General features: G+C 41.8%; 1 protein-coding gene across 2 annotated transcripts in view; it reads left to right on the forward strand.

Moving 5' to 3' along the window:
- Positions 1-19146, forward strand: part of prdm5 (PR domain containing 5) — a 342995-nt gene that overhangs the window by 211744 nt on the left and 112105 nt on the right. For both annotated transcript variants that reach the window (XM_068039250.1, XM_068039260.1), the window contains one exon: positions 5564-5657. In XM_068039250.1, coding sequence (XP_067895351.1) covers positions 5564-5657 — 94 coding nt within the window. The remainder of the gene's footprint in view (positions 1-5563; positions 5658-19146) is intronic.

The raw sequence follows: 19146 nt of genomic DNA on the forward strand, positions 1-19146 counted from the left end.
CAACGCACAGTGGCAGCAGTGTGTACCATCAACAAGATGCACTGCAGCAATGCACCAAGTCTCCTTAAACAGCACCTTCCAAACCCGTGACCTCTACCACCTAGAAGGACAAGGGCAGCAGATGCATGGGAACACCACCACCTGCAAGTTCCCCTCCAAGCCACACACCATCCTGATTTGGAACTATATGGCCGTTCCTTCACTGTTGCTGGGTCAAAATCCTGCTACTCCCTTCCTAACAGCACTGTGGGTGTACCTACCCCACAAGGTCTGCAGCGGTTCAGGAAGACAGCTCATCACCACCTTCTCAAGGGCAATTAGGGATGGGCAATAAATGCTGTCCTAGCCAGTGATGCCCAAATCCCAGGAACGAATATGAAAATTTTTTTTATTGCTAGGCAGAATTGTCACATCCTACCAGCCACATCTTAAGTTTTGACTATTCTCCAGACTGAAAAAGAGGCTGTTCAAAATAGCAATTGCATTTACAGCTGTGCATATCTATACAATATTCTGGAGGAAACAGGCCCTAGGTATGTTTTTCTAATACAATATAAGATTTGGTAGCCGTGCATTCCTGACCGCTTCAGCTGCTGGCACTACTTTCAGAGTACGGAAGTCAATTGGTTTGCTTTGGGAAGAATCGTAATACCTTTGCTACTATTGCCTGCCAAAGTAATTCAGAAAGGCTCAAGAGAGGACTTTGGTGCCTTTAAATAGATGCGAAAACAAAGATAAAGATGTGTGGAAGAAAAAGATTGAGGGAGAGTCGGGAAGAATCCCATTGCATTCTAAGAACAAGAAGTTAGAGAGCAGAGAGAAAATGATCAGTATCTGCACCAAGGTAAAAGCAACTGGGAAAGGAAAAAAAAAGGACAGTCTCTGAGACAACGGGCTGAATTTTACCGGCCCTCCGATGTCTGGGGTTGTGGGGGGGTGGGGCCTGGAAAATTCTTCCAGGAGAGGCCCACCATGACCCCTGACGCCGAGAAGGCCCCGCTGCATTTTATCAGCGGGGGCGAGTCCTCGGTGTGGCCCCCACCCGCCACATGGCAGCGGGGCCTTCATTTTAATAAAATTAACTAAAACACATGCAAATAAAATTACCTTGTCCTGGGGGTCACCCACGCCGATATTCTGGCTCGTGGCCGGAAGTCCTGCGCCTTCAGATCGCTGTTCGGAGATCCGAGGCAAGGCACTAGTGGGGAGGGGGGAGGAATGAAATTTTCAGGGCTGGGTGGGGAGGGAAGGGGAAAAATCATTCCATTGGCTGAGGGGGAGGGTGGGAGAGGGGCCTCACTCTAGTGATAAAATTTTCAATTTTAACTTGCCCACAATGTGCCTTTAAAAAGTTAAACTATCGGTAAGTGCTTGAAGCCCTTTAAAAATAGGCACTGGTGGCGACGTCCTTGCTGGGGACAGGGGGCGGCCATTCCGCCTCCTCAATTGAAATGAGCCCCCATGCGAAATATCACGAAGGCTCAGCGACGGGCAATCTACGCAGATGGACTTCCAACTTAAAGCGCGCTGCCACGATTTCCGGTGCGCTCTTAAAATTCAGGCCAACAACACAGAAAACAGCTAGTAAACAGTTCTTTTTTTTAGTGGGTACTTTTATTTGTTTTTGTGAATAAAGATTTAATTGCTCTCATTGTAGAAAATGATGCACCGAAATCAAAACTGATATTTTATGCCATTTAACTTGGAGTATATGTTCATGTGTTAATGAAAAGAAACCAGCAAATTGAGACCCACTTGTAATAAGGTTGCTTTGACACATCTCATGCAATTACATCAGCGCAAAGCCAGCATAAATGGTGGACTCTTTATTCATTCACCTGTGAAGTGCGTCAAACTTAGTCAAAAGGGCTAATGAAGATTTTGTAAATTCAATTCCACAGACTCCGTAATTGATGTCCTGTTAAAATTATCGAGTTTTATATTGGTGGGTGGGGGGGGGGGGGGGAATCAAACAATCTCAATGTAGCAGCAAACATTGGCAGATTTAGGGCATATGTGGCAGCATTTTCTCGTGAACCTGAGTCCCAGTGGCAGCTTTGACCCAACCCAATTCCTGCTAGCAGCTCACAGATTCGAAAAAATGAATTTACAGTTGAAAAATCAGTCACTTAATATGGAAAAGATGGACATACAGCAGAAAGATCAGGTGAGTTAGTTATATGAATGAAGTAAATAAAATACACATTCAAATGAGTGAACGTGTGGTCGATTTGGCGAAGGAATTTTGAAACCATAAGAACACAAAGATGTGGTGTTAAATCTTGAGACATTAGAACAAGGTAGGCTGCTGCCACATTTTTTAGCCTGATTAATGCTGTTGAACCAAAAAACTCAGCAGTTTCACTGATTCTTGGAGATAAGAGTAAGTCATGCTCTAGATGTTTTGGATTAAACCCCACTCACTAGCTTTTACATCTCCATTGATCCCTGTGTCAGTCTGAGTCAACAGTGTTCCTGACACTGATGAACAGTTTTAGCCACAGTAAGCTTTATGTCACAGCATTTAACAATTCAGTCTGTAAATTAACATAGTTTCTTAGATTTTTGTGCTGCTATCACTACTGATGATTTATTATCTGTTTGGTGCAGCAGTGCTTAAGAGCATTGTATTTTCCAAATTTGTGTAAAATTAAGCAAATGTTTAAACAGTGATTTTACAGTCATATCACTGACCATTTTATACAAAGGTGAGGACTCGGATAAAGGCAGGTTGTGATTTGATCCACCTTGCTCAGTTATTCTCACTGAAATTCCTTTATGGAATTCAGGAGCTCTGATTAAGAAGAAAAAGAACGTGTATTTATAACACCATAGGGTCATTTTATGAGACTGTGCTGCTAGCAGGGAACCTCATTAGCAGAAAGCATGTATTAGACATTCGTGTGCCTGTTACCAAAACAGAAAATCATAGGCGGTGACTGCCTGAATTTCTGATGCACACTGCTGGCAGGCAAGACTTGCTGCCAATAGTGTGGATTCATAAAATTGACCCGTTGGTGCTATTTTAATTTTTTTTTTAGTAAGTTTTGTTTTGATTTGCAGTGGTTACAAGTGGACGAGGATAGACAGAAGTCTTTGGAGACAGGGGAGGTGTAGAACACAAGAAATAAATGAATTGTGGTATGCACAGACAGGCCAGGGCTGCTTAACTGACAAAATGTGAAACCACAAGACCAATCACTTTATCTGTTGCTATTATTTATTTTGTCTTTGTTCATAATTAAAGTGCCTATGCCATTTATTTTGCACTGGAAGCAAAAGGAGGTCAGTGAACACTGCTGCAGAAAAGGTCTTTTTTGTGCCATGTTCAGTGATGTCTAAACTTGGAATGAACAGAGAAGGACCATCACACTTCAGTAATCGATCCAGAGGGATATGCTAAATTGTAATGAGATCAGGCAGTCCAAGTGCATTCCTTCCATTAAATGGCATATCATTAGTTAGTACTTGAAGTTTATTATTGCTATTTCCTGCTCTGTTTTGAAGAATATTTAAGAACATTTTTGGCCTTACAAAAAATGTGTTTTATTTTGGCTCATGTATGGGCTCAGGTGAGGTCAAAGTCTAATCATTTGGCTTGGAGGTGGTAATGCACACTGGTAGCTTCATTGCCAGCAGTTCTGTAGATCGGCTCTGTTTTACAACGATCATGGAAAACTGTTTAACAGAAAGAAAAACACCTGCATTTTTATTCCCTTATATTGAGCGCTATTAAATTGCTTCAGGTAATTTATTCAATTTATTACTTCTGAAGTTCAGTGTTCATATGTTAGCAAGAATGGAAGCCATGTCTGCATCAGCAACCTCTGACAAACAGCAGTGAAATGAATGATCAGTTAATCTGTATTTTGGTGCAATTTGTTGAAGGTGGAATATTAGTCATGCCACAGGGAAGGCTTTGGTCCTCTTTGAATAATGGCATGGGATCTTTCACATTTACTTGAATCACCCAAACACGCAAATAGGGACTTCAGTTTAATGTCTTAACTGAAGGATGGAGTATTAATAAATTTATCATTGCATACTGCTTCCTCTAGCTCCACTGTCTGAATGTGCATTTGTCTCTGAGTCTGTTGATTGTGGTTTCAAACCCCACAATAGGACCTGAGCACATAGTCTAGCCTGTGCTTCAATATGCAATTGAGGATTGCTACAATGCCAGAGGTACCATCCCTCAGATAAGATGTCAAAGGTGACATCTGGTGCTTCAAATAGATATTAATAATCCACTGGCACTTTTCGGTGAAAATAACTGAATCACAAGTAGTCCTCCCTCAACCTGTACCACCATAAAAACAGTGGTGGGCCATTTATCTCCTTGTTGTTTGTAGAATCCTGAAAAATAACAGTCACAAAATGTAATACCTCTATTCAAGAAAGGAGGGAGAGAGAAAGCCATAAACTATAGACCAGTTAGCTTAACATCTGTCATTGGGAAAATGCTAGAATCCATTAATAAGGAAGTAGTAGCAGGACATTTAGAAAATCATAGTACAAACAGGCAGAGTCAACATGTTTTTCTGCAAGGGAAGTAGTGTTTGACAAATTTCTTAGAATTCTTTGAGGATGTAACAAGCAGGGTGAATAAAGGGAAGCCAGTAGATGTAGTGTATTTGGATTTCCAAAATGCATTTGATAAGGTGCCGCATAAAAGGTTACTGGACAAAATAAGAGCTTATGGTGTTGAGGGTAATATGTTAGCATGGACAGAGGATTGGCTAACTAACAGGAAACAGAGAATCAGGATAAATGGGGCATTTTCTGGTTTGCAAACTGTGACAAGTGGAGTACCACAGGGATCAGTTCTGGGCCTCAACTATTTACAATCTATATTACAGACTTGGATGAAGGGACTGCGTTTCTGGCATCTGTAGTATTTTACTTTTATAGTTCAGTGAAACTTTAGGTTACCATAAAAATCAATCATTTACTGACATCTGATGGGTGTATTCTGCCAAATTATTATCATAATTTAGATCTACTATTGTATGTGCAATCAATTTGTGTTAAATCTGTTGTCTATTGCAAAATTAAATTGGAGCACATATTTTTGGTGTGAAGAGAAGAAACTGCAGTTTGTGAAAAAGCACTTCTGGAAGTATATTTTTGCTGTGAAGCTTAGACGTTGCCTTAGGTTCAGGATGAAATTATAGTTACAAATTCTTTGCACGCTATATTTATAAGCAAAGTAGAAATTGCCACTGTATTTCCTGCATCACAACTCTTAATCCTATAGATTTTCTGGGCGCTGCCAGGTTCTAGCTGAAGACTGGCATCTGTAATGGTGCAACTCAGGAGGAGGCCACATCAATTCCTAATCCCAGCATTAACTCATATTGTCGTTATAGTGTTGTTTCATGTTTATGCTACAGACTACAAAGGACAGTTTACTATTAAGAAGCTGATCATGTAAATAGTGCAGGCAAGTGAAATATAAAAAGGCATAATAAGCTGGTTTCAGATTTGTATCTTATCAGCAAGTGCCTCAGCATGTTCGTAGAATGCCATTTGAAGTGAGTGCTGCTTACCTTTTGTTTTTCAGACACATACTGGAGAGAAGGAGAAGATTTGTCCATATTGTGGTCAGAAATTTGCCAGTAATGGAACATTACGGGTGCACATTCGAAGCCACACAGGTACATATTGATCATTATTGGGAAGGTTCATTTAGATTCGTTGCTGTTTTATTTAGAGACTGGGGCCACAATAAGCTGCTGGTTTGGCGTGCTGCACTATGGAATGTGGGACCAGGAGCTTGCAGCAAGTTCCAAACAACCCTATTTCCAACCTTAGTTGCACCGTTATGGGGCAGTGACCATTGGAAACTAGATGCTCCTTATTAGCAGTGACGCAATATCAGGCTGATCTGAATTTACTTCTATCAGATCAGGTCAGACACATGTAGAGGCCCATGTTCAGTTTTCAATGCCACAAAAAGGTGCATTTGCAATAGGAAGGGTATAAAAGAGAGCAACAAGACTGACCACAAGTGCAAAGGAGATGGGCTATGAGAAAGATTAAAGCTTAAGATTTACAATCTCGAATGAAGACAATTAAGGTGGACTTCATTAAAGTGCATAAAATATTAAATGGTATAGATGAGATTATTATTTCAAAGTATAAATCAGGAAAGGAAGACCAGAGAACAGAAATGAAAATGAGTGAAAAGTAAATTTGAAACAGAAATCATAGGGGAGAGAAAAATCTCCATTCAGAGTGATAAATGTTTGGAATAATCTACCAAACAAGCTTAATACAGGAAAAAACATTAGGGCTAATCAAAATTCAACTAGATGCCATGATGGGATAGTTAATGTGCAAGATAAATTAATTTTTACAAGTAAAATGGACTGTTTTTGTTTCTGACTTTTCATATGTTGTAATATGTAGTATAAGCAGATATAAATCAAATGATGTCCCCAGTACTATATGCACTCTGTTCTGGAGCTGTCCCATCTGTATAAACTCTTTATCCTCCCATACTGGTACTCGATCAATTTAACTATTGGCTTTATGCTTGTCACATCATTGGTATTATGCCAATGTAAATATGAGGCCTGGTGTATAAACACATTCAGATGCTCGCTTCCATTTATGTGTTTCAAAGGATGCCAGTGTGTTCGCTGTAAGTCACTACATTGACATCCTTCTCCCTGCCAGTCAGATTGGATTTCAAAGGTCTGAGCTATAAAGCAATGTTAATGCTGGGTACCTTGCAATTAATACCCACAATAGATATTCTACAATCTCTTGTGACTCCAGTGTGAATACTGTGCAATACAATATTAGTTAATTTACATATTTCTTTCAAAATGAACATTAAGTTCCAGTCAACTATTAAGATTGCTTATGAGAGCAGAGAATTTGTGTGATTTATTTTCCATCAAATGAAAAGTTAATATTTTATTCAAAAACAAATGTTCGGTGGATTTAATTTTAATCCATCAAAATTTGTGCAATAATAGTGCACATTTGCAAGTCATTCTTAAAGGGTGTCATATCTTCATACATATCTATTAAGACTGACTCAGGCTCTACCACCATTTGCAAATCCCCTCCAATTTAACATGTGTATTTAATCTAATTTACCTAAGCTGTATCATGGCCACCAGCCACCAGCAGCTGCTGAGATTAAAGCTGTTTACATGCTCAATACAGTGTTTCTAAACAGAATGACATCAGACACCAAAATATTAATGACTTCAGAAGTTCCATGTCTGATTGTGTTGCAGAAAATACGAGAACAGTTTTGAACCCAGTATGTGGCTAGGGACGTACGATTTATTTTGTTCTATTCCATTTTTTTCTCTTGTATTGAAGGCAGATCTTGAATAGTGCTCCTGGGAGGTTTAAACCAAAGATAAAACATACAGGGCGGCACAGTGGCGCAGTGGTTAGCACTGCAGCCTCACAGCTCCAGGGACACGGGTTCGATTCTGGGTACTGCCTGTGTGGAGTTTGTAAGTTCTCCCTGTGTCTGCGTGGGTTTTCTCTGGGTGCTCCGGTTTCCTCCCACAAGCCAAAAGACTTGCAGGTTGATAGGTAAATTGGCCATTATAAATTGTCACTAGGTGGTCGGGAAATATAGGGACAGGTGGGGATGTTTGGTAGGAATATGGGATTAGTGTAGGATTAGTATAAATGGGTGGTTGATGGTCGGCACAGACTCGGTGGGCCGAAGGGCCTGTTTCAGTGCTGTATCTCTTAAAAAAAAAAAAAAAATATTTGTATTTGTCATGGGAAAATTTACATATCCTCTCTGTTCTGTGTGTGTTTGTGTAGAACTGAGATGTCTATGCCAGAAATGTTCTCCTCAATAGGTAAGGTGGTCACCGAGAGACCACTTAGGCTGAGCATCCACTACAGTATAACTGCAACCTAATACAAAGCCAATTTTAAAGAGTGCCCAAGCAGTCAATATTTCAAATGTAATTTTAATGTTACCATTTGGATGCCTACATGGAGTTCTTGGGTAGAAAGTGACACTGGAGTCAGCAGCATTGTCTCATTGTCACAAGGCGAGCCGCCTTAAACAGTGTTCAAATCACACGCAGCTTCCACAGTGCGGACTGCGACACCGACCACTCCCTGGTGTGCAGCAAGGTTAGACTCAGACCAAAGAAGTTGCATCATTCCAAGCAGAAGGGCCACCCGCGCATCAACACGAGCAGAATTTCTCACCCACAGCTGTTACAAAAATTTCTAAATTCACTTGTAACAGCCCTTCAAAACACTCCCACAGGGGATGCTGAGACCAAGTGGGCCCACATCAGAGACGCCATCTATGAGTCAGCTTTGACCACCTACGGCAAAAGTGCGAAGAGAAATGCAGACTGGTTTCAATCTCATAATGAAGAGCTGGAACCTGTCATAGCCGCTAAGCGCATTGCACTTTTGAACTACAAGAAAGCCCCCAGCGATTTAACATCCGCAGCACTTAAAGCAGCCAGAAGTACTGCACAAAGAACAGCTAGGCGTTGCGCAAACGACTACTGGCAACACCTATGCAGTCATATTCAGCTGGCCTCAGACACCGGAAACATCAGAGGAATGTATGATGGCATGAAGAGAGCTCTTGGGCCAACCATTAAGAAGATCACCCCCCTCAAATCTAAATCGGGGGACATAATCACTGACCAACGCAAACAGATGGACCGCTGGGTTGAGCACTACCTAGAACTGTACTCCAGGGAGAATGCTGTCACTGAGACTGCCCTCAATGCAGCCCAGCCTCTACCAGTCATGGATGAGCTGGACATACAGCCAACCAAATCGGAACTCAGTGATGCCATTGATTCCCTAGCCAGCGGAAAAGCCCCTGGGAAGGACAGCATTACCCCTGAAATAATCAAGAGTGCCAAGCCTGCTATACTCTCAGCACTACATGAACTGCTATGCCTGTGCTGGGACGAGGGAGCAGTACCCCAGGACATGCGCGATGCCAACATCATCACCCTCTATAAAAACAAAGGTGACCGCGGTGACTGCAACAACTACCGTGGAATCTCCCTGCTCAGCATAGTGGGGAAAGTCTTTGCTCGAGTCGCTCTGAACAGGCTCCAGAAGCTGGCCGAGCGCGTCTACCCTGAGGCACAGTGTGGCTTTCGTGCAGAGAGATCGACTATTGACATGCTGTTCTCCCTTCGTCAGATACAGGAGAAATGCCGTGAACAACAGATGCCCCTCTACATTGCTTTCATTGATCTCACCAAAGCCTTTGACCTCGTCAGCAGACGTGGTCTCTTCAGACTACTAGAAAAGATCGGATGTCCACCAAAGCTACTAAGTATCATCACCTCATTCCATGACAATATGAAAGGCACAATTCAACATGGTGGCTCCTCATCAGAGCCCTTTCCTATCCTGAGTGGTGTGAAACAGGGCTGTGTTCTCGCACCCACACTTTTTGGGATTTTCTTCTCCCTGCTGCTTTCACATGCGTTCAAATCCTCTGAAGAAGGAATTTTCCTCCACACAAGATCAGGGGGCAGGTTGTTCAACCTTGCCCGTCTAAGAGCGAAGTCCAAAGTACGGAAAGTCCTCATCAGAGAACTCCTCTTTGCTGACGATGCTGCTTTAACATCTCACACTGAAGAATGCCTGCAGAGTCTCATCGACAGGTTTGCGTCTGCCTGCAATGAATTTGGCCTAACCATCAGCCTCAAGAAAACGAACATCATGGGGCAGGATGTCAGAAATGCTCCATCCATCAATATTGGCGACCACGCTCTGGAAGTGGTTCAAGAGTTCACCTACCTAGGCTCAACTATCACCAGTAACCTGTCTCTAGATGCAGAAATCAACAAGCGCATGGGTAAGGCTTCCACTGCTATGTTCAGACTGGCCAAGAGAGTGTGGGAAAATGGCGCACTGACACGGAACACAAAAGTCCGAGTGTATCAGGCCTGTGTCCTCAGTACCTTGCTCTACGGCAGCGAGGCCTGGACAACGTATGCCAGCCAAGAGCGACGTCTCAATTCATTCCATCTTCGCTGCCTTCGGAGAATACTTGGCATCAGGTGGCAGGACTATATCTCCAACACAGAAGTCCTTGAAGCGGCCAACACCCCCAGCTTATACACACTACTGAGTCAGCGGCGCTTGAGATGGCTTGGCCATGTGAGCCGCATGGAAGATGGCAGGATCCCCAAAGACACATTGTACAGCGATCTCGCCACTGGTATCAGACCCACCGGCCGTCCATGTCTCCGTTATAAAGACGTCTGCAAACGCGACATGAAATCGTGTGACATTGATCACAAGTCGTGGGAGTCAGTTGCCAGCATTCGCCAGAGCTGGCGGGCAGCCATAAAGACAGGGCTAAATTGTGGCGAGTCGAAGAGACTTAGTAGTTGGCAGGAAAAAAGACAGAGGCGCAAGGGGAGAGCCAACTGTGCAACAGCCCCAACAAACAAATTTCTCTGCAGCACCTGTGGAAGAGCCTGTCACTCCAGAATTGGCCTTTATAGCCACTCCAGGCGCTGCTTCACAAACCACTGACCACCTCCAGGCGCGTATCCATTGTCTCTCGCGATAAGGAGGCCCAAAAGAAAAAGAAGTCAGCAGCATGAATCAGGTCTACTAGCCCCAAATTGGACAGTACTGACACAGGCCTAAGACTGGTACATATGTTGTTACTTGGTCTTTAAGTGTGGCACAAATTTACAACACTGTAAATATTTGATGCTTGACTGTGTGTGTGTGTGTGTGTGTGTGTGTGTGTGTGTGTGTGTGTGTGTGTGTGTGTGTGTGTGTGTGTGTGTGTGTGTGTGTGTGTGTGTGTGTGTGTGTGTGTGTGTGTGTGTGTGTGTGTGTGTGTGTGTGTGTGTGTGTGTGTGAGAGAGAGAGAATCGGTACAAATGTCAGTGCTTCTGTAATACATTATTGGAAAAAGAGGAGATGAAGATGTGCAATTCACATATTTAAAAATAATTGGAAATAATAGCCAAGAATTTCCTGGAAAACTTCAGCATAATTAAAGAGTTTTTTTTTCCCTGAGGAAATTCGGAAGTAACTGATTTATGGCAGAGATTTACACCAAAACCCCACTACACATGAATTGCCTCAATCATCTACCCCACCTCCCAGATACATCTGCCGAAACCCTCAACAACTCATTTGCATAGCTCTGCACATATGCAAAAGACCAGCTCATGTGAATTTCCTGCATTAAGTCTAATAATGCACTAGCATGGATTCACAGCTCAATGTCATTTGATATTGGGATAACTGAGATTTCTAGAGTTTAATACTGAATGTCTTACTGAGATCTGCACTATACTTAACAAAAGTGCTGACAGTCTCAGTGCACCCGAAATTCTTCAGATCCCTGTCCTCCCCCATGCCTTCAGAAACTGAATGTTCTTCCCAATGGGAATACACTTACTCTACTTAATAATGGAGAAGGGCAGAAGATAGCAGCTCACTTGCTATTATCCTGTCAATTTAAGAGCCTCGGCAAAGCCCACTGGAGAGTTCAGTGGGTTCCCGACCTGCTAATTGTCCTGCCGTTTCAGGAGGGACAAAGGTGAGAATATTCCATGCAGTGCCTTCAGCTATGATCTGTTTGAATGGCGGAGCAGGCTCGACGGGCCGAATGACCTACTCCTGCTCCCTAATTTCCTATATTTAATGCTAGTTTTTACATTCTCATACTTATTCCACAAGGCATTCGAAATAGTTTGAAATAATCGGACTGATTCCATTATGCTGGGTTCAAGTTGTACATTTACAAACTCTGAAAGGAGCTATGCAGATACTGAGATTAAGTGTTTGTGTAAGTTGCCACACTTGTCAAACTTCCCTGCTGTTGCAGCAATGGAGAAACAGATGCTTTATGTGGCTAAATTCTGTTGGTAAATTAGAGGAAATGAGTTATGTAGCCTTTTAACAGATATTGAATCTGTCTGCTTGTTATTATGCAGCCTCATAGTATCTTCCTTGCTAGTTAGTGAACAATGGAATATACAGTCTCATGATTGCTATTTATGCATTTGGTCCTTTGGCAGGTGGAAGTGATCGTATGACAGTGATGTTATAACAGTTCTTATTCACCTGGCTCACCAAAAATAAACCCACTCATAACCAGGAACTCTAAAAGAAGATTAGACAAATTCCTATCAGCTAAAAGGTTTTTAATATTAAATTTTACAGATGATGTAGCAATATCATAAAGAAAAGAAAGGGACTTTGATAGGCAAGCTGAATGAGCTAAAGGTCTTTTCCAGCCTCAAATAAATTATCCTGTTACTTGGTTAACCATTACCTGTTTTAAGGATAGTGGATAAGGAAATGCTCCTGCCCACTATTTCCTGGCCTTGCTGGAAATTCCATGTGCATGAATACAGGTTCATGTTCAGGTGATGCTCTCCATGATTAACTGGCTTGGCATGAAGCAGTCTTGGTTCACAGATGCAAATGACTACTTGTATGAGGTGGTGGAAGGTGATTAGCTCCCTTAAATTATGCCTTCTGGAGGAAAGGGGGAAAGTATATAAATGTTAAATGTGCAGACTGCTCCATTATCCACTAAGACTACTTGTATTTCAAGGGAATTGTAATGTCACAGATGATATAACTGTATCCTTTTGTTGTATTTTAACATTGTCCCCTTTTATGATCTCTGACCTTTGTGCTCTTTAAAGTACATGAAAACAGTACTTGGTAAATATCAAATGTAGTAATAGATGTTAGTAACCAAAAGATATGTTGGCTCTTTAATAATCGTAGTTAGTAGGTTTGAACAGCGAACATGTTTAAGAATGTAGAAGTATGACAAGGTCACTTAACTTGCTTAGTTTATCCTATTATTTTACTTTCATGTTTAGGTCCTATTTCATCTCCTTCCTATGAGACTGTTAAAATCACCTAGTAAAGGCTATATCTGATAAAGAATTAGATTGCAGAGGATATAGAATCTGCTGCAGCTCAATGCTTATCTGGCAACTGACATAAAAACAAAAGAGAAGAAAATGCTGCTCGTTGAGCCCAATCTTTCCATTAACCATGTATGGCCTACTTTATCTCACTTTTTTAATCTCCTGAGGAAAAGTTCTGTATAAATGTTCAATCTCCCATCTCCATTGGCACCCTGTGTTCCCTTGTCTGGTGTACAGGAGTCAACGTGTCTTACGGAGTATCTGATCATCTCTATGCATATCATAAACAAAATCTCCCATTCCCAACTGGCTATTTTAGTGGAGTTAATCAGCTTATGCTCACATTTCCTTTGCTGGGAGTATGTTCCACATATGCACAACTCAGTTGCAGGAGAAAAAAGTTTCTATTCTTTTCTCATTTGAGGCTTGTTAACATGTTAGAGTTTCTGCCACAATTCAGAACAGAATGTTTTTGAATATTCTGTGAACTGCCCGAAAAGAATGGTCACACTGTTGCTTTTAAATACTTCTGGATTAAATCCTGATTTTTTTTTTAACGTTAAGAAGAAATTGGTTTTCTACAAAAGTAAATCATATTGCAATGAACAGAGTAGCCACAGAGAAAGGTTGGTGGTTACATTTTCAACTTGCCAGTTGGGTGTGAAACTGATGTGTGGATTGGCCACCCATTAAATGACAATCGCTTGAGTTTTATTTCCATTGATTGCTCAGGTGGCAAGCCAAAAGTCTCTCTTCTTTTCTGAGTTGATCTTTGAGCTGCAATTCATTGTATTTCTGATTTATTTTTCCTGCTGTTACTGTTTACATCACCTTTGCTTCTGGCATATCAGCTGTTACTAAACATGGTTCTTCTAAGAGTCTTAAATTGTAGGAGAGAGTTTACCAGAGCCAATGAAACAGCTTGAAAAAGGAGCTGGAAACAAATAATTTGAAATGCTCCAAATTGGTTCATGGATAAATCACAACCATAATCAGGACGTATTTTGTCATATCAATTACAAGACATAAATTACAAGTTCAACACACAAGCTTTTGGATGTGGTTTAGTTAGCTGAAGCAGAATGTTACAAAACTGCATGTAATTGAAGGTAATTGCACTAAAACTATAGGATTAAAAGAAGAAATGCCATGTGGTGATGGATCTCAAGAAACAGATGGTATTATGAACTGCAAAGAATGGTGGGAGAGAGAAACTGAAAAGTTAAGCGGGAAATGAAAAGGGACAGAAAGAATGATAGACAGTTTTTTTTTATTCATTTCATGGGATATGGGCATTGCTGGCAAGGACAGCATTTGTTGCCCATTCCTAATTGTCCTTGACAACTAAATTCAGAGGGCAGTTAAGAAACAACCGCATTGCTGTTGATCTGGAGTCACATGTAATCCAGACTAGGTAAGTAAGACAGATTTCCTTCCCTAAAGGACATAGGTTTTTACAACAATCGATGGTAGTTTCATGACCACCATTACTGAGACTAGCTTTCAATTCCAGATTTTTTTTTAATTCATTAAATTTAAATTCCACCAGCTGCTGTGGTGGGATTTGCACCCATGTCCCCAGTGTATCTGGATTACTAGTCTAGTGACATTACCACTAAAGGACCGTCTCCCCTAGTGTAAAGTAAAATCGAATTTGACAGGGAGAAAGTGAATCGGGAATGGATTTAATTAAATTATCTCTGCAACCATTGATGATGTACTGTAGCAATTTGCTTTGCCTAAGTAGCCTTTAGATAAGAACATAAGAAATATGAACAGGAGCCATTTGGCCCCTCAAGCCTCCTCCGTCATGTAATAAGATCATGGCTGAACTTCTACATTAACTCCACTTGCCTGCCCTATCCCCATCTCCCATGTTTGTCTTAGTGTCCAAAGTCTAGAAATCTCAGTCTTGAATATATTCAACTGAGCATCCCAGCTCTCTGTGGTAGGGAGTTCTCACGATACATAACCCTCTGAGTGAAGAAATTTGTCCTCATCTTATTCCTAAATTGTCAACCCCTTACCCTAAGACTATGTCCCCTAGTTCTAGATTCTCCAGCCAGGAGAAACATCCTGTCAACATCTATCCTGTCAACCCATCTACGAACTTTATATGTTTCAATGAGATCACCTCTCATTCTTCTAAACTCCAGGAAACATAGGCCCATTGTACTCAATTTCTCTTCATAGGACTGCCCTCTCATCTCAGAAATAAATCCACTGAACCTTTTGTTGCACGCCCTCTAAGGCAAGTATATCCTTCCTTAAGTACAGAGACTAAAACTGTGCACAGTACTCCAGGTGTGGTCTCATCAAAGCCCTACGTAATTGCACCAAGACTTCTTCATTGTTGTACTCCAATTCTCTTGCAATAAAGGCAAACATACAATGTGCCTTCCTAAATGCTAATTTTCTATGATTTGTCTTGAAGGACACCCAAATCCCTCCGAATACCAACATAAACTAATCTCTCACCTTTCAAAAAATCCTGCTTTTTCCATCTCTCTTACGAAAGTGGATAATTTCACATTTCTCCACATTCTCCTCCAGCTGCCACCTTCTTGCCCAAACATTTAACTGGTCTATATCCCTCTTTGCGTCTTCCTCACAGCTTATTTTGCAACCTAGCTTTATGTCGTCAGCAAACTGAGAGATTACATTTTCCCCTTTCGCAGTGTTTTTTGTTTAGAAAAGACAGTTTATTTCATGCAATTGGTCCTAAGCATAATCAGTTATTGTAGGCAGTGTCAGTATTTGGACATAAAGAGCTGAATTTTGCCTGGACAAAACAGGCATGTTTGGGTTGGGGGTTAAAATGTCAGCAATCTGTTTCCCCACTCAAATGCACCTCCAATCTGTCCATTTCCAGCTTTAATGGAAGCCAGAAGGTGTTTCGGGGGTTTGTGTGTGTGGGGGTGTGGGTGGGGAGGGGTTGGGCACTTCAAGGAGGTGAGTTGCAGCTTTATATATGATAATGATGCGGTGAGCTTCATCATCATTGCAGCTTTTGGACTTTCACTGCTATTGGCCAGGTTTCCCAAGGCAAGGACTTGATGGACTCAGGAGGTAGGTGCCTTCAGAATATTTAAAGGGATAGACAGGGTAGATGCAGGTCAAATGTTTCCCCTGTTTGGGGAGTCCAGAATCAGGGGACACAATTTTCAAAATAAGGGGGAAGCCACTTAGGACTGGGATGAGGAGAAATTTCTTTACACAGAGGTTGTGAATCTTTGGTAGTCTGTACCCCAAAGAGCTGTAGAAGCTCAGTCATTGAGTATGTTTAAAGTAGAGATAAATAGATTTCTTAATACCAATGACATAAAGGGATATGGGGATAGTGTGAGAAAAATACATTGAAGAGGCTGATAAGCCATGATCGTATTGAATGGTGGGGTAGGCTCAATGGGCTGAATTGCCTACTGCTGCTCCTATATTCCGATGTTCACACTTACCCTCTGGATCCAGGGGTCTGCCTGAGGAGCCTCTGTGATCGGGGCTCTCCCAGCACCTTTCCCACAAGCCTCCAACTGACAGCAATATTTCCCCCCCCCCCCCCCCCCCTGCAGCAGGCCCTGATTTCCCCTCCACCATGAGACCTCCAACCTTTTTCCCTCTACTGGGCCAGTACGCAACCTCCATCCCCCTCACCGCCCCTCCCCACCCACCCTCCCCCCACAGTGGGATTGGCAACTCTTCCAATTCCCTCCCCCTGCCATTCTGGTCAACCCTTCCTCCAACAACGTTGGGGGGGGTGGGGCTGTGTTGGGGGGTGGTGTGTGGAATCCTGAATGATGGTTTCTCCCTGACTTTCTGACTGAACTGCTCTTTGTGGGTCAGTTCAGTGAAAATTCTCCCTCAAAGATTGTGGCAAGATTATTTTGATCTGTGGAAATTGAGGAAGATCCCTCTTTGAGTTTCTTGTTAGATTTTTGATCTTTTCAACCCATTTTGACCATATTGCAACTGGTTTTCATGTTCCTCATTTGCCCCAGAAAGCTGAGTCATGAATCTGATTATAAATGTGTTGTTACTGCTTAGTTATTGGCGGAAATGGAAACACACTTCTGAGTGAAGAGTGGCTTTTGCTTCCCAGAGTATGGAGCTCAAATGGCAGACAGAACTGGTGTTTAAAATCATGAATTAGAGTCTGCTTCAATATTGCTAAAGTTGAAAGATTTTCTCATCTCCCTGTTTCTTATTGGTGGTGTGGTAGCTCTGAGCTTTGGAATTTTGACACAAGTGGGAAATTTACATTTGATTTTTTTTATACCTATACCATAGCAAATAAGGAGTCACTGAGCAGAGGCTGAAACATGTTTCATGCGGAGATGTAATTCAGCATTAAAATAATGGTTCATGCTTTCAACTGGCTGAAACAGTTGTTGACAGAGGTCTGTGAGTAGCTTCACTGCATTCTTGCAATAGAAACATGTCTAGGCAAACTGAAGTACAGGTAAAACCTACAGTCGGGAAAAGATACAGTATTGTTTATCCCACACCCTTTTTTATTCTATATAATTTATTTTTGAACTTAGATGCTTATGTTCCACATGAGTCTCCTCCCACCCTATCAAATCGCAAATACAACCTCATGATAAACTGAATATGCTAACGAATTGCAAGTGATCGGCAGTTTTCAAGTTCCATTTATTACTGAGTAATTGCACATGTGAAAATCTTAACATTCAGTTACATTATTGCCAAATTTGTCCTGGGGCATACATTTTTGTCACTGCTTTAAATGGTTGTAGATGTGCTTCAAATTGAGCACGCTCTGTAACATCTATTTCCACCCCTTTTGGTGTAGAGACAGCCTGTTCCTTTGAAGTAAGCTTGTCTACCTCAGGTTTATCAGTAGGTGAAGGAAAAAAGAGAAAGAAATGAAAACAATGTGAGATTTCTGTCAGGGGTAGGTCTCCCCTGTCTCTCCTGTGATCCCAACTGCCAACAAGCTGCTTGACATTATCTATATCTGCAAGAGATTAGCCTTCTCTTTGACCTGGTTTGTTGGGTATTCACAGCTGCCAGCCTCTGGGGAGTGGCTCGATCAAGCCCTGCTGTTTTGAAAGATGAAGTTTAAAAAAAAGATGCTGTTTAATCTTTTATGTGCAGATTTTGTATAATTGTTTAATAACTGACATATGTCTTCTAAGCCTCTTCATCTGTAATGAGTGACCCTTGGGGGGGAAAATAAACAATGTTTCCCCCTTAGGTGGAAAAAGACAAAAATATTACCCAGAAATTAGAGTTGTTTTGGGGTAAGTGACTGAGTATGTGCACAGAGGAGAGGAGAGAAGGGAAGGTTAGACCTAGGTCTGGCATCTCTGCAGTCCATTAGTCAAACTTGGGCCTGTCAAATGACAATGAGCAGAATGATGGTCAACTGGAACCCAATGAAGCAAGGTTTCTATGCCTGATCACTGCAGAAAATTAGGCCCAACATGTTATTGATATGAGTGCAGTTTGCCTGCTGACCACTTCTGACAGTTGTCCAGCTGAAAAGTGATGTGTGACTGGATGCAAAGTTTGCAAAACAAATAATTAGCTTCAAGACTGGCACTCCCTCCCCACACCACATGGACTGCAGCAGTTCAAGAAAGCAGCTTACCACCACCTTCCCTGGTGCAATTAAGGATGGGCAACAAATGCTGGCCTTGCCAGCGACACTGGCATCCCATGAACTAATTTTTTTAAAAGATCTAAATCCAGTGATAACAGCTTTCTCCCTGCGAGCATTCAGCCACCCTACATTCAGCTTAATCCACTGCAGCAGGTTACCACTAATTCCTCAAGATTCTATCTTGTGGAGAAGCCTCTTGTAAGGTATCTTACCAAAGGCTTTCTGAAAGTCCAGGTAGACAATGTCCAGATTACCTGCATCCACTAACCTGGTGACCAATACAAAAATTCAATCAAAGTTGTAAAACCTGACCTTTTCCAGAAGCTACATTTGTTATTCCTGATAACATCGTCCCAATCAATGTGGTCATCTAGAGCATCTCTAAGATACTTTTGAACATCTTACCTATTAATGAAATCTAGTTAATGGACCAGTAGTTACCCAGATCAGCCTTACCATCTTTTAAAAATTGGAACTATGTTAGCCTCCTTCCAGTCTGAGGGAACAGTCCCTGTCTCGAGCGAGCTATTAAAGATATGGGCAAGTAGCTCACATAGCACTTTTCCTTGGGGATGGAGGAGTCGTGGGTGGTCGATTGGAGATGAGGGACGAGGAGAGGGCCGT

This window comes from Heterodontus francisci, chromosome 1, assembly GCF_036365525.1.
Source record: "Heterodontus francisci isolate sHetFra1 chromosome 1, sHetFra1.hap1, whole genome shotgun sequence".
Classification (NCBI taxonomy): Eukaryota; Metazoa; Chordata; class Chondrichthyes; order Heterodontiformes; family Heterodontidae; genus Heterodontus; species Heterodontus francisci.